The 16,767-nt window shown below is 42.6% G+C and overlaps 1 protein-coding gene across 3 annotated transcripts in view; it reads left to right on the top strand.

Annotated features, from left to right (window-relative positions):
* GK5 (glycerol kinase 5) overlaps nt 1-16,767 on the top strand; it is a 124,356-nt gene that overhangs the window by 76,612 nt on the left and 30,977 nt on the right. For 2 of the 3 annotated variants that reach the window (XM_085854119.1, XM_085854118.1), the window contains exons 8-12: nt 934-995; nt 2,257-2,330; nt 13,094-13,154; nt 13,279-13,405; nt 13,990-14,070. In XM_085854119.1, the coding sequence (XP_085710245.1) occupies nt 934-995; nt 2,257-2,330; nt 13,094-13,154; nt 13,279-13,405; nt 13,990-14,070 (405 nt within the window). The remainder of the gene's footprint in view (nt 1-933; nt 996-2,256; nt 2,331-13,093; nt 13,155-13,278; nt 13,406-13,989; nt 14,071-16,767) is intronic. The other variant, XM_085854120.1, reaches the window with a different exon arrangement.

Raw genomic sequence — 16,767 nt, 5'->3', positions numbered from 1 at the left:
AAAATCCCCCATTCATTTACATGGGGAAAAGTGAGCCAGAATCATAATATTCACCCTACTCTTCACCAGCTCTCCTCAGAGTCCTTTTTCTCCTCAGTCTACCTCGACCCTTTTTCTCTTCAATCATTCCGTTCTCCTCCGACTTCCAACTGCTCAAACAGGCTCCACCCTCTTCTCCCGGGGCAACGCTCCACCTCTGGGAGACGTCAACCGCTCCTCTCCTCGCTCTCATGCCGAGTCTCCCGGCATCCCCTGGTCGAGGTTGACATCGAGCTTTCACACACAATTTCCTTGCCATAGTCCCTAATTAATTCTTACCATGCACCATCTCCTGTATGGCGCACATTCTAACAAGGCAATTCTTTAGCTAACGTTTCCCTACTTCATACATCAAGATTGGCTAACTACCCATACATGGACAATGTTATTCTATACATTCCTATCTGCTCTATGGCAATATCTAACCCCCCCCCCCCCATAAACGTAACACAACATATCCTATCATGACTCAGTCATGTTGTTACACTCGTATTACTTTTACCCTTTTAATGTTTTATAGGTGTAATGGTTGGAGTGTCCACTCTAAGTTTGGGAGGTCTATGATTCGAACCCCAGCCGACTCGTACCAAAGACTTTTTAAAATTGTACGTGCTACTTCCTTACTTGATGCTCGACATTGAAATGGATAAACTGGGAAGGCAATGGCAAACCACCCAGTGTAACCCTTGCCAATAAACTGCTTTGGCAGCACCAACACTCTGTAAAGAGTACGATGCATGAAATTAGGACATCAGATTATACAGTATTTCTAAATTTTATTTTATTGGTTTTGGCATTCCGTTCACGCTAAATAATATTTCATTTGAGTTTTGTATCTCACTTAACCTCCAGTTTTGTTGAATGGAGATGTTCAGCTTGTTCCTCTCTTGCCAGGCCAAGTTTATGCCACAGACTACTCGAATGCCAGTGCCACTGGTGTGTTTGACCCCTTCCAGGTATGCCAACTTCTTTTTTTTTTTAATTATTATTATTTGTCTCTGTCTCTGTCTCTCTCCTTTACCGCTCCCTTTCTCCTTGTTGACTAAAGATGATACTATTGATTTGTCATGGTTTTGTTGATTTGGCTACTTGCATAGCAGGGACTTCTTTCAAGAAGAATTTAGTTGAAGTCCTATCCTTCATACAAATTAGTGTTGCAGAAATTGGGGAGCCAATTGGAATATATTTTGCAAGAATCTTTCTTACCATGCACCATCTCTTTTCGTCATATATCACCATCAGATAAAGGGCTTTTGGTCCATCTTGCCCATCATCATAACCCTCCCACCCATAAATATCTAGCACATTGGAAGTCACCATTGACACATGACATTGTGTCCGCATGATATTCATAGGAGATTCTCATGTAATATTTGTTTGCAAGTGTGTATAAAGGGAAAGTTGGAGTGACTTTGCATTTTGTTTGAAGAATGATGAGCTCTTTACAATGTATAGCATTATGAGTTTGCATCATAATCATTAGTTGAATGTTGAACACCTTCCGTGAAGGTTACTTTTATTTGTACACCACTTTCCCAATTCCATATCCGGCGATGCATGACGTCATTGCCGGGCACCGAAGGAAGGGAGTACTCAGTTTTTACTCCGTTTGGTTGTTTCCTTGGTCAGTTCATTTTGTTATTCTGTCTGTCTGTCTCTGTCTTTGTTTATTTGTCATTCACCTACAGTTTTAAACAGATTGTCATGAAAGTTCACCACATGTTAGAGTTTGTTATGGGCAAGAAGCCTATTGTTTTTGAGGTCAAAAGTTCAACAATTTTGGCAAATTTCGAAAATCCTCAATTTTCATTGAGGATTTTAATATCGAAATTTGACTAGAAATTTGAACAGGATTTTAATATCGACTTACTGAATTCAACCACAAATTATTTTTGAGGTCAACATAGGCCAAAGGTCAACAACTTGGGTGTGATTTCTAAAATCCTCAATTTTCATCCGATTGAGTTAATTTGAAGAGGATTTATACTTCTCATCACTGAATTCAACCAGCCAATTAATTTTTGTGGTCAACATAGGCCCTACATCAACAACTAATGTGGTACTTTGTACCTCTACTTGTTTATGTATTTGTTGAGCAATTCTATATTTATGTTGCCTAATTTGTAATAAATTATAACGTTAAAACAAAAGCACTTTTTAAAAATTAAATTTTATAATTTGTTCCTCTGAGAAACCCTGTGTGTTCACTTTTCTCAGATGGAATGGAATGGCCTTTTGTGTTCTCTCCTCTCCATCCCTCCCGAAATCTTTCCTCCGATCAGAGACACTGGGTGAGTCTGCGAAAGCAGGTCGGGCGGCGATGTTTCGCTCAAGTGCGCACCTTTCATCACGGTGTTTCTCGTACAGGGCCTCCTGCATTACTTCATCTTACTGTGCTTAACATTGCTCAGCATTTTAGAGAATTGTGCTGACTTTATATTAAAGGTACAGAAACAATTTTTAAAATCTCACCCTATTTATGCTTCTTTCCACACACTACAAATGGCTGATTTCAACCGTACTGCAAGTTGTGGGCTGCTAGGATTGCCTCGAAGTAGCACACTCGCCTCGAAGCTGTCGAGCCTGGGTTTGAATCCTGACCCAGCTATAAACTGTCATGATATCTCTCAGGCAGAACAAGCCATCCATGTGTATGCTGTCCCTCGGCGGGGCGATTAAACTGGGAGTCTCATATGCCGGCATAAGTTGGTGGACGTTAAAGATCCCACGGTGTCCTTTGCGAAGAGTAGGCAAGTCATCACCGGCACGATGAACAAATTACAAATTCCTGCCCTAACCTACAGAGGCTCTGAATTTGAGCCACACTACCAGCAATGTTGCAACCAACAGCCAAGGGCTGCATACAAAATTGATGGAGAGTGAAAGTTGTCTCATTAATAAGTTTTATTGAATGATTGACCATCCACCTGGAATCTCAATTTCTCTGACATTGTAACTGGCTACAATTGAGAATACAAGTAGTGCCTGGCTTCTGAACACCCAGCTTCCAAACATTCGTTCATATGAACATGATACTTGAAAGCCATGTTTCGTTCTTTCCAACGTTTGATCCATTCATACGAACATGGTGTTTTTTAACATACTGTGCAAAGTGCTAAATCGATTTCACAGGGTTCATTTCTGGTATGACAGATAGCATTGCTCACCCTACTTAACCATAAAACCCTCTAATTATCTCGTTATCTGTCGTCATCCCTTCTACTACACATGGTCCATTTATTCTAAGTTATTCAATTTTTAATAAAACATTACATTTAATAACGTTTTTATGTTAAACGTAGGGTTTAATTTGTGTTTGGAAAAAAATTATCACTTATTACATGTATTTAAAGAGGACGTATTGTTCCGGCTTTTGAACTTCCAGTTTACAAACACGTGTTCAGAAACCAGGGACTTCCTGCACAGTAATACCCTGGTTTATGTCGCCAATTTTTATGTCGTTTCACAAATACGTCATCACGTTATTAATACCACTTCTTGATAGGAATCATATCAACTCGCACTTATGTCATTTTAAAAGCCATACCTTTTATTCTCAAGCATTTTTAGAACTTACAAGGCTGATGGATTCCAGAATACATCACTAAGGTACCAAATCGAGAGATTGCGAAATCGCCGAAAGAACTACTGTACCTTACTTCACACATAAATAAATGTACTGTACTGCAGATTGGCTAAGAGGCATTGTAAAAGTGTTAACTTCTAAGTGAAGTTTGATGTTATTTATCGAATGGATGCCGGTATTTATGTATTGTTGGGTTATTAAGTTTTCTTCCAATTGATAAATATGCCCACGTTCATTGAAGGAGGAACAAGAAGACATACAGCCACCTTCAACCACTTCCGAAAGATTTATTTTGATGTAAATATGTCTCGTCATTGTCTGGTGTCTGGTCTCGTCAATATGTCTGGTGGAGGTATGCGCTCTACTAAGTGCCATTCTACTTCATTTCCTACTTAAAATTGCCCCCTCGGTTTCCACTTGTTTGTCGGAATCATGTTGTGTTGTTATCTTATAGTTGATGTCCTGCCATTTTTCCTATTCGATTATTCAGCTGCTGAACTCTTCATTTTATTGCTTTGATCTTGACTGATTTTCCTGCAAAGACATCTCACCTTTTCATCTTGTGCAAACTATTTGTGTTGTGTTGAATGTGTATTCTTGGCTCAATATTTCAAGTAAATCAGCATGGGAAGCAATTGATGAAGTTTATCACCACATAAATAATATTACTGTAATCGTTGATTCCTCCTTTGATGCACTTATGCTTTCCCACCCAATTCTATTCCCCTTGCATCCTGGATTTTTATGGTAAGTGGACCATACTTTTAAAGAAACTTGATTACTTGTAATGCAGTGAGACCTGTATTATGAGGCCATTCCTGCGATACAGTATTTATACTCATGGTCTTGTCTGGTGGTGGTGGGGGGGGAGGGGGAGTGCTGTGTCAGGTGAAAATTAGAAAATATGTATTGTGAAAAGGAAGAGCAAGAAGATTGACAGCAGAGAGGGAAGAGTGAGAAGAGAAAGGGAAGAAGATTGATGGGAGAGAGAGAGAGAGAAGATGAACAAGTTTGTGATGATATAGGAATAAGGGAAGGGGACATTTATGGAGGGGTTAGGGGGGATAGATAAATATACAATTGCCATATTTTCATTACCTCCACCACCAAAGGTGGAAGGAGGTTATGTTTTCACCCCTTCAATTGATTAGTCTGTCTGTCTTGTTTGTTTGTGTGAAGGATATCTCAAAAAGTTGTAGACGGATTCGGACGAAACTTGGTAGACAGGTTGGGTGTGTGACGAGGACAAATTGATTCGATTTTGGTGAAGATCTGAATCCGGATCTGGATATGAGAATTATTTAATGTCTAAAGTGATTCTTCACCATTGAGAGATCGGGCCAAAAACGATATAATACTATATGGCATGATATTTCAAAAATGTGTTGTGCCTGATATGTTCTCATGGACCAGGCATTGCATGGCAGAGGTATGCGCTCTACTGAGTGCTCTTCTAGTTGATAATATATCTCTCAATACATGAAAAGAGCAAACTTTAGATTTGAGGTTAAAAAACTTTTTTTTCTTTGTGTTTTTCTAAATTTCTAATGAAATTATGCATGGGTGGAGGACAGTGGGGGATATGTCCGCCAACATATTGATTTTCCCACCCCTGCTTGCCCCCCACTTTTTTCCTCATATCTATACTATAAGCCTTTTGTGTGTCACCATTCTTCTCCGAGATGGCTGAATGGATCTTCGTCAAACTTTCAGAGGTTCATCAGTGGCCAGGGAGTGGTTTCGGCTAAAAAAAATTTAGGTTGGATTGCCTTAGACTTTGTAGCAATGTGAAAGGTAATATTAATGATCCCAACCCCATTCCTTCATGGGTGTAGTGTTTGAGGCACCCACAAAAATAAAGAAGGAAAATAAAATAATCGATTTCATCAAAATGCCAACAGGATTAGAACAGCACTGGGCAGTGCCGGATACCCCTGCTAGTGTAACATAAAATGCCTTGCTCTGTACAATCCACACAGGCCTGGATGCAGGATGTTTCCAAAATGCATCATCTAATTGTGTATAAATCAATAGTAACTTTCCCCAAGGCCCAAATAAGTTATCTCTTTAATCAAAACTGTGCTAATTGCCACAATGAGACCAGTATCAGCTTGTGCACATGCTGGATTTCATTACTTGGAGTCAGCACATGCTGCATGGTGTGCATGTGCTGAAAATGTATCACGTGTGCATGAGTGCTGATACGGATAGACATGTCTCCTGCAGTCCTGTATTACTTCAATTTCTCTTTTAACGGATCCTCTTTGCTCGCCCATAGCAAAATTTCCAGATAAGAAAAATGTATTGAGTCATTGTTGCATCAGAGATTAATGTGTAATTAGTACCAAGGGTCCTCAAAAGTTGGTTCCTGGTCCACATCTGTAATACAGGCATAATCAGTCCAGACCGCGAGCTAATCCGAATCCCCTTTGAAAAGGCCTCTGGTGTTCATCCATTCAGACAAACTTGATAAATGATAAATGCCGGAAGGGTGATTGGTGATAAATGGTGATAAATTGTTAGGGTTAGGGTGATACGGAAGGGTGATAAATGCAGAAGGTGATTAACGTTTAGATCTATTTCACAAGGAAATCAGACACAGGAGGCAGTCATCTGGCCCATCATGCCTGGACTACACCAACACCAGGGATGTGTTCCATTGATAAGCAGCTTTAATTGCTATTGCTTGCCAAGTGGCTTGCTCGATTCAGTTATCAAGCAAGCACTCCAACGCAACGGAGTGCTCAGCATCGCTTAACATGGTGGTCTCCAGGGAAACAATGCTATTGTGGGACTTGAGCAAATGCTCTCCAGGCCGTCATTTTCAGTTTCACTCGATCCTCTTGTGACAAATTCCCTCAACAAATTTATTGTGTTAGTAGTGGCTACAGAGTACAAGGAAAAGTGAAGGGAAGATAAATAAATGGGGAATGAAAAGGAGGAGTCCTTGCCAAGCTGATGTATGGTCCTTCCACTGTGCATTTGGAGGAGGGGTGGGGGGGGGGGATTAGAGTCTTTGCATAGAGAGTTGCGACATGATGTGTCCGGATAATTCTGGTCATGTGATCCATTGATACCATTTTGTTTCCATTCAATGAGAAAATAATGAGTATGACATGATTGCTTGGTGTTTTGGTGGCAAAATGTGACAAAAACATCAACATGAGAGAAAGACCTTTTTATTGATGGCCAAATACAATTTAAATAGAGACTTGGCTCTATTTCATTGTTCTTTTTCTCATAATTATTTATTTTCTTCACTCATTCCTCATGTTCACTGTCTACTTTTTTTTTTACTACCACCCATCAAAGGTGGAAAGTTTTTACTCCTGTCCCTCTGTTTGTTTGTGTGCAAGACATCAAGAAGTTGATGGATTTAGATGAAATTTGGTGGGCATGTTGGGTGTGTGACAAGGACAAAGTGATTAAATTTTGGTGAAGATCTGGATGCAGATACTACATTGGTTTTTTTTTTTTTTACATAATTTCTTCACCATCGAGAGATCGGGCCAAAAACGATATATAACATGATGTCTCAAAAAGTTATGGACAGATTTGGATGAAACTTGATGGACAGGATGGATTTGTGATGACGAATTGATTCGATTTTGGTTCAGGTCCGGATCCAGATCCGGCCCATCAGTGGGATACAAAACGTGAACTGTTCAGCCTGGCAGAGGTAGCTGCTCTACTCGGTGCCCTTCTAGTTCTATCTGTTTTTCCATCACTTTTGATTTTCATCTCTTCACCTTTTTATGGACTTGTTGCATTTCTCTGCCCATCTTCATTTCATTTTCTTTTTCTCTCCCTTTCTCTAAATTTACTTTGTGGAAATAGATTATGTTGTATTAACAGATTACTGAACTAAAAAAAAAATCATCTAATTGTCATCTTGGATTCAGGGAAAGTTTGACAAAGTGCAGGATTGGGACCATTGGGTCTGACACAATCTGTCAACTTCCTAACTCGGAACTCAGCCAACGATACTCCATCTCTTCTGGATTTGATTTCGACCAATTTCCAGGAAATATGTCTTCTGTTGTTCCTATGCTCAAATTGGTTCATCTGACCATCTGCTTGTTGAAGTGGTCACCTCTCTGGCCATTAGAGAGCCACCTCTGTGCCGATAAGTCTGGCATTTCACTCAGGCCGTCTGGCAGGGTCTTCTTGCAGCCATCAAACTTCTAGGCTGGTCTCCCATTTCTACTCTCTCTGACATCAACTCATCCTGGGAATTTTTTAAAAGAAATTTGCTCTCTCAGGCACAGATTTATCCCATCTCATCTTTAGTTCACGCACATTCCTACCCTTCCTCCCACCCATAGTACACTGAAGCTTGTGGCGAGGCAGTTGTCCTAAAACAACTTGCCTTTACCTCATGGAAAGCAAACCCGACCAACACTCTACTCTGATCAGGAGAGCCAGAAAACAACATCTGTCAAACCTCAAGATTAAACTTTCAAACTTGTCTCCCTCCTCTAAAACCTGGTGGTACCTTGCTAAGTCTGTCTCTGGAGTGTACTCCCTTCCATCCCTTCCCTCTCTTCAAATGGCACCCCAGCCGACTCTACTCATGAGGACGAATGCCTCAATTCTGTGTTTGCTTCAAAATATTGTCCCCAACCCCTTTATTTCTCTTTCTTCCAACCCTACATAGTTTCATCCAACTATTCCTGGACTGTCTTTTGCACCTGAGAAGGTGTAGAAGTTTCTGGCAACACTCTACTCTGATTCTGCAAATGGACTAGATGGCACCAGCTCATATATCAGAAAAACCTGTTCTGCTGATATTTAATTGCGCTTCCTCTCTGCCCTTTATACCTTGTCATTTCCCATAGGTTATCTTCCATATGCTTGTAAATCGGCCAACATCACCACATTGCATAAGCATGGTGCAAAGGCCGATCCCCTTAACTACAGATGCATCAGCTTACTTCCAAACATCAGCAAGGTCGTGAAAATCAAGGCCTTTTTTTGTATACATAGTTGAGGCTCATGGAAGAGCTAGTTTTAGTACACTGAATGGATCAGGATGCAACAGAACAACAGGAACAGTACAGAGAAGGGGGAAATATGAACTGCAGAAATAAAGACCAAGAAGGAGGCAGACATGGACATACAATGGGTGTGGGGAAGAATGGAGCCAGGAGAGGATGCATGGGGTGGACAATATGGACACAGAAGGAAACTTCATGGAGGGAAAACTGGAATTTTGGAAGGAGGAGAGATTGGGGTGAGGCTAACTGTGTGAAAAAAAAAAAAAGGATCATGGTTTTGGATTGGGGATAATCTGAGATGGTGGTGAACAGCTGTCTTGAAGACCTGGAGGGAAGAATGAGATTGAAGAGAGTGTGAAAGGTTGTTCCACAGGTGGGGAAAAAAAAGAAGGAATAAATGGGTGGAGGTAAGGAGTGATTCTGGATTTAGGTAGTTTTGCAAAGAGGGGGTTGCTGGTGGACCACATGTGCCTTTCGGAAACTTTGGGGGTGGGGCACAGGACAAAAGAGCAGAGGTTGCAAGACCAGAAAGGGTGTGGTGGAGGATAGAGGTCGCCGACCTCTGCAATGGTTAAGTGATCGGCCCATCAACTCAGCTTCATCATGGGAGATTCCAATAATCTTGTAGGCCTTGGTTTCCATGATGTCAAGCTGAGAAAGATGTGAGGCAGGGAATCCAGCTCAGAAGGGAGGGCAGGACTCCATCAAGCTGTGGATGAGGGCCTTGTTGGTGGATAGCAGTTCAGGTGTGCCAAGAAAGGACTTTGTGTGATGGAGGATGCCCAGGCTGGCTTTGGAGATCAGCTTTGGAATGTGGTTTGCCCAAGGAAGATTGTGGCTGATTGTGAGACCCAGAAGATTGAATGACAACTTCCTCAAAAGGATTGTTAAGAAAGTAGATCGGAGGGTTTGCCAGATGGTCCTTTTGGAGAGAGATTGTGAGTTCCTTTAAGATTATTAGAATGTCCCACGACGAAGCTGACTCAATGTACATATGTCGTACAAATGATCATTTATACCCTCGTTAACCCCCCCCCCACCCCACCGCAAACCCTCCTCCTTCCAAATTTCCAGTTTTTCCTTCCTGAGAGCTCCTTCCTGATCCATATTGTCCACCCCATGTGTCCTCCCCTACCACGCATTCCTCCCCACACCTACTGTTTTTAGCTTATCTGGAATGTAAATTCCAGATAAGGTATTGTCATCGTGGGCAGTCCGTCCATCTCCTTTTGTGATGTCTCCGGCCAAACCACTGTGCCGATCTGGCTGAAATTTTGCAGCAACGTTCCTTTCCTGACTGGTAATAGGTATTGCAATGCAAAGCTCATTCCAGTCAAATGACATTGTTAAGTATGTCAAAATGGCCGACTTCATAAATTTCTTCAAAAATCCTCTTCTCCAGACCCACCAATCAGAATGCTACCAAATTTGGGTTACATTAGGCCAGGGCAGGGATGTTGAATTGCGAAGGTCATGCCGATCACGTGACCGGATGTGTGTCAAAATTGCCGACTTAGTCAATTTTTGGGAAAGTCACAAAAATTCCTTCAAAAATCTTCTTCTCCAGACACACCTGTCAGAATGCTACCAAATTTGGGTCACAACATTAGGACAGGGTAGGGATGTTAATTATATTGTGCAAGTCATGCAGATCACGTGACCAGAAGTGTTTCGAAATGGCCGACTTGGACAACTTTTGGAAAAAATCACATTAATTCCTTTAAAAAAAGTTATTCTCCAGACACACCTGTCAGAATACTACCACATTTGGGTTCCAACATTAGGACAGGGTCGTGACAAATTGCAGACATCATGCCGATCACATGACCAGAAATGTGTCAAAATGGCGGTCTTAGTAATTTTTTGGGGAAAATTGTGTAAATTCCTTCAAAAGTCTTCCTCACCAGACCGGCCATTCAGAAATCTACCTAATTTGGGTTACAGAATTAGGCCAGGGCCCAGATAAGCTACAGGTCCAGTGGTCTTTTTATAATTCTCACACGATTTTGTCCTTCACCCCTGCTGTTTGTCTCTCTCTCTCTCTCTCTCTCTCTCTCTCTCTCTCTCTCTCTCTCTCTCTCTCTCTCTCTCTCTCTCTCTCTCTCTCTCTCTCTCTCTCTCTCTCTCTCTCTCTCTCTCTCTCTCTCTCTCTCTCTCTCTCTCTCTCTCCCTCTCTCCCTCTCTCCCTCTCTCCCTCTCTCCCTCTCTCCCTCTCTCCCTCTCTCCCTCTCTCCCTCTCTCCCTCTCTCCCTCTCTCCCTCTCTCCCTCTCTCCCTCTCTCCCTCTCTCCCTCTCTCCCTCTCTCCCTCTCTCCCTCTCTCCCTCTCTCTCTCTCTCTCTCCCTCTCTCCCTCTCTCTCTCTTCCTCTCTTTCTCTCTTTCTCTCTCTTTCTCTCTTTCTCTCTTTCTCTCTCTCTTCCTCTCTTCCTCTCTTTCTCTCTTTCTCTCTCTCTTCCTCTCTTTCTCTCTCTCTTCCTCTCTTTCTCTCTCTCTTCCTCTCTTTCTCTCTCTTCCTCTCTTTCTCCCTCTCTTTCTCTCTCTCTTCCTCTCTTTCTCTCTCTCTCTTCCTCTCTTTCTCTCTCTCTTCTCTCTCTTCCTCTCTTTCTCTCTTTCTCTCTCTTCCTCTCTTTCTCTCTCTTTCTCTCTTTCTCTCTCTCTTCCTCTCTTTCTCTCTTTCTCTCTCTTCCTCTCTTTCTCTCTCTCTTCCTCTCTTTCTCTCTCTCTTCCTCTCTTTCTCTCTCTTCCTCTCTTTCTCTCTTCCTCTCTTTCTCTCTCTCTTCCTCTCTTTCTCTCTCTTCCTCTCTTTCTCTCTCTCTTTCTCTCTTTCTCTCTCTCTTCCTCTCTTTCTCTCTCTCTTCCTCTCTTTCTCTCTCTCTTCCTCTCTTTCTCTCTCTTCCTGTCTTTCTCTTCCTCTCTTTCTCTCTCTCTTTCTCTCTCTCTTCCTCTCTTCCTCTCTTCCTCTCTTTCTCCCTCTCTTTCTCTCTCTCTTCCTCTCTTTCTCTCTCTCTCTTCCTCTCTTTCTCTCTCTTCCTCTCTTTCTCTCTCTTTTCCCTGTTGCTTCTTTTCTTTTGCGTCCTGATCCGTTCATTGTACTAGCTGTTTCGTAAACCTCGACCTTGTACCGGGGGGGGGGGGGGGGGAATACTGACCCAACAACAGTGCTGAACCGGGTTGGAATATTGCAGAGGTCCAATAATTGCCTGATCTCACATTAGGCACCTGTCTTGCTTACTGATGAATCCAGATTTCATCCGTCCACCAATAATTAGTGTTTGAATATTATCATTTCAGTGTGGTCACTTTTTGTCTGGAGTGGCATCTGTACTGGCAGCTGCACAGACTTCTTATTGCGGTGGATTAGCAGCAAGGCAATGAAACATTCCTGGATGTTGTAGGAAGACTGTTTTTGTTTTTTTTTAGTTGGTGCCCTTTGTACAGACATAATGCTTGATCATAATCCACCAGAGCATGTTTGTAACTTCCTTGGACATTCTGTTCATCTACATTCTACATCAATAAGCCTCCATGTGACATCAGGGGCCCAGATTAATGCTGATGAAGAAAGGAGTAGGATTCCAGAAAACATCATCCAGTATAGTAAGCATGGAGCTTAGGCAACTGTATCAATGTTGGGGTACTCGTACTCCACACTGACACACAGTAGTCTGTATTGGTGCCCAAGAGAACAGTATGTGTGTCATACACACTTGTGCAGTTTAATTTCCAATCCCTTCCGTTTGAATTCCACAAATAAATGCTTATTTTGCACAATAACTTTAACTGGAAATCCTCCTGATTCAATGACATTTGCATGAAATAGTTCAAGTGTTATAAATGTCACTTACTCTCGATTATACACGTTGGTTCAGTTTTTCAATATTGCTGTGTTCAATTGTTTTTGAATAGTCTTCCTTGCAATGCAGCATGCAAAGGGATTGTACAAAATAATTTTATTGCAATGCAATCACAGGCATTATTGTACAAAATATACTGGCAATCTTATCCTTGACTTCGGTCCCTGCCCAATAATGCTTTGATCTCCACAAGGTGATGGAGATGATTTACAGGTGTACTGTATACAAATATGATGGAAATTTTGAAACCCATTATTGTGTAACTTCGATAAATCCCTCCTTTCCTCCCCTCTCTTTGGTCCTACCTTGTCCAAACACCTTTCCCTTTTTCCTTTCCAGCTCCACTACCCTCGTGTTTCTCTACACCCTAATGCCCTCCCCCCTCCCATTCTATTCCTTTTCTCCCCGTACAAAAATATCCGAGAAATTTAATTGCCATGGAACTTTATTGGTACACCATGGATTTTATAATTGAGTGTTATATCTTTGTCAAGCTGTTGTTTTATTTTAAAATAAAATTACTTGTTTTGTTCACATTGTATTATGAGTAAAGTTTTACATATTTGCTTGAATTAGCATTTTGATGACATGACCAGTTTTGTTTGATTTTATTTTCAGCCATATTTTTGGATACATTGACAAGGCTGTGCTGGGGGTTTCTGTGCCAGTGGCCGCAGTGGTGAGTCTCTATCTCTTACTTTGGCTCACTAGGTGTTTATTTACGTCCCATGTACCATTGGTTTCAGGTTCATTTTGCAGAGCCATTTTTTGCCTGGTACGGTAACATGAGTGCTGGATTCCAGATCGCTGACCAACAGGCGGCCATGTTTGGCGAATGTTGCTTCACTCGAGGTGATGTAAAGCTCACCATGGGCACGGGTACTTTTGTCAACATGAACACTGGCGAGGATCCATACACGGCTGTGGCAGGTCAGTGCAGTCTTATTAAGTGGAGCTAAGTGTTAATGAGCTAAGGATCTGATGTAACTCACTGGCAGCCACATGGGAGTGACGAGAACATGACATGGTGAAATGTTTTACACGAAGATATATATGTATATATCTTCATGTAAAACTTTTTTTGGAACACATGTAGTGCGTTCCAAAACTATGTACCAGCATACACACTTTGAATGTTATCAAGACATATAGAAATGTGAGAATTTGTATTAGTGTGACAATACCAATAGATGGCATTGGTGTTGTAACATAAATTAATGCATTGCATTATGGGTACAAATTCAAAATGACGGAATCGCGTCTAAAGTTCGAACAACACAGTTGGATTTTGAAGTGTCTTTGGAAAATGGAGAATGTTCGAGGCACAAAGACATTGGAGCCATGAATTTGAAGCCGAGCCTCCAATATGTGTAACCATTTCAAGGTTACGTAATAAGTTTGAGGCAGATGATGCAATGAAACCTGTGCACAATTGGATTATTGTTATGCCTGATCGCAACCCCAACTCCTTGTTGGTTGGGCAGTAAGGCAGAGCTAATGTGCTCTGGTAGCAGATGGACATGACTACTCACAGATTGCACATCGTCGGCTTTTATGGGATGCGAACCACGCCTTCTGCTCTATCAAGCAAGGAGGTTTGACACCATCTATCTATATGTGTGTATATATGTGTATATGTATATGTATATGTATATGTATATGTATATGTATATGTATATGTATATGTATGTGATATATATGTGATATATATGTGATATATATATATATATATATATATATATATATATATATATATATATATATATATATATATATATATATATATATATATATATATATATATATATATATATATATATATATATATATATATATATATATATATATATATATATATATATATATATATATATATATATATATATATTAGCCAAACCCGCGCTCTGCGCGAAGTTTCTAAAGTGAGGGTTCGTTAGGACGTCAATATATCCAGTGTTTACATTGTGATTTATCGAAATTCTTGATATTGTTACGGTTGTGGAAATTCGCAAACCACCATTCAGGTCCCGTAGGTGAGGTATCTCTTAAGTCCATGTGTAGTTAGCCCCAAACCCGTTGTTTAGAGGGAATAAATGTGATTCATTCGGGCTGCGACGCTTTGAGTCAGTCGTTTTTCTTTTTCTATCTTTTATTTCAAACAAACAGCATCTGAACAAGCACGCCATCCCCACCACAGCGCCAACCGCACTACAACCACGCCACCTCCACCATCTAAGCTACCACATCTTCGCCACTCGCCATTCAGTAGGCCCTGTGCGGTTACGATCTCCGGGAACAAACAAAAACCAACAACGATGCTCGGGGGTTTTCCTGCCTGTTTCTCCCGTCGAAATTCTCCACGCTCGGTGTGGGGGAGGTGCGATCCGAGCAGGGGTCAAAAGTCATGTAAAGGAGGGGTCTGATTTTGGGGGAATAATTCCCTAGCTATGAGCCAAGACTGACGGCCCCAGCCCCCGCACGGCGCGGGGTGGAGGGGGAGCGAGAGGTCACGCCCCCCTTCGAGAGGCTTCTCCAAGAAGCTCGAAGGGAGGCGGGGCCGAAAACGGGGCGGAGTGAAGTGCGGAGCCCCGCGCTACAAAAGGCGGACAGGACGGACCTTGAGTGTGGTTGGTCGAGGGTTGGTCTTCATGTTGGTCTTCTGGTTGATGGTCGTCTTCTGGTTTGAGTCGCGAGCTTGTTGTTCCTGCCTTGCTTCTTTGATCCGTGCACGAGCGCGGAAAACAGCGCCGAACAAACCCCGTCCGTTTCCCCAAAACCCCGTCCGTACCGTCGAGCGGACCACACGAGCGACACGCGGCACGAGCTCGCGGACCACGCCGGAGGGGCTCGGAGTTGTGGTCGCAAAGGGAGGACTCGACGTGATCAGGGAAGTCGCACTTCCATTTTATTTTGGGATTTGGTGTAAATGTCTGTGGGTGGCACCGTCCGTCAAGTAGTATTGTTTTAAGTGTTGCCGTGTGTTCGCGTATTCGGTCGTAGCTCTGCATTGTTGTTGTTTTAAATTGCTACATGTGCATTTCTGATTCTGTTGGCTGTATATTCTGATTCTGTTCCCCGTTTCGCTGCGTCCTTCCCTTTGTTGAATCTCCATCTTGCTTCACGTAACGGGTTTGTCGTGGGTTTAATATGCCCGATAATTAATCGGAACCGTCGAGGCCGACGATAACACCGCTCGGTTATCCCGATAGCACGGAACGGACCGCATAAGCGGCCCATGTCCGGAGTCAACCTGCGGGGAGGTGCGATCGCCCGGTTTACCATCTGCGTGGTACTTCGGTAGGTCGAGTTTAGCGAACAACCCTATCCCACGCAGGTGGCCGATTGGCACGATCGTGGTGAGGCCGAAAGGCCCACCCGTGACTCGCTCCTAGCGTTAGTCCGAGAGGGTCACGACAGAATTGTCCGTCCGGTGGGCGACGTTCCGCGATTCGAGTCACGTAGCCGATCGCACGCCGGCGGGCGCGAATTCGCAACACTGGTGTCAGGTGTGGGATAACAAACTCTCCTGTCTCCAGCTAAATTTATGGGAATCGGTCCAGGGGTGAGAGAAGCGACCCCCGATTCCCTCCAAATTACGAGCGATTCAAATTAACCCGTTACGAGAAATAAGATGGAGTCTCAAGGCGAGCGGGTGCCGGGGGTAGAAATGTATGTGTGTAGAAATTTAGAATCCATGGCCCAGGATGGTACCTCTGGTAATTATAATCCACCGGGGAGCTCATCCCGATATTCTGAGCACGGACTTTATCGGCGGGCTGCGTCACATAATGGCGGCGCGATCGCACCTCAGCGCATCTCGGAGCGAGCGGCTATTTGTGGCGCAACACGAGGCGAGCGCTCCCAACAATCGTTTCAATCCACGTGGGCATGGCAGGCGGGGTCAAGCGCGCCTACGCCGGACATTGGCGGGCTTTGGGAAGAATTGAAGGAAGAATGGAGGACAGAGTTCGAAAAAGGAAAACAGAAACACGAGCTGGAAGTAAAACAATTAAAGGAAGAATTAAAGGGAAAAATAGGGAAAATAGAGTTGAGTATCCATAAGTGGGAACAAGCGGAAAGCGAACTGAAGAAAAAGTTAGAAGAGCAAAAACGGAAAAACAATTTGGAGGTAAAGCAACTGAAGGAGGAAGTAACAAGAGAACAGGAATATCTGGAACAATTGAAGGAAGAGAGAAGAACAGGCAATCGGGAAAGAGAAAGCTTAGAATGGAAGATAAAAGAGGAGAGAGACAGCTGGAGGAAAGGACGGAAGAATTGCTGGAAAAGTCTGA

The sequence above is a fragment of the Eptatretus burgeri genome, chromosome 14, assembly GCF_056783735.1.
Source record: "Eptatretus burgeri isolate ZD-2024b chromosome 14, Ebu_testis_v1, whole genome shotgun sequence".
Classification (NCBI taxonomy): Eukaryota; Metazoa; Chordata; class Myxini; order Myxiniformes; family Myxinidae; genus Eptatretus; species Eptatretus burgeri.
This window is presented reverse-complemented; position numbering and strand designations above follow the sequence as displayed.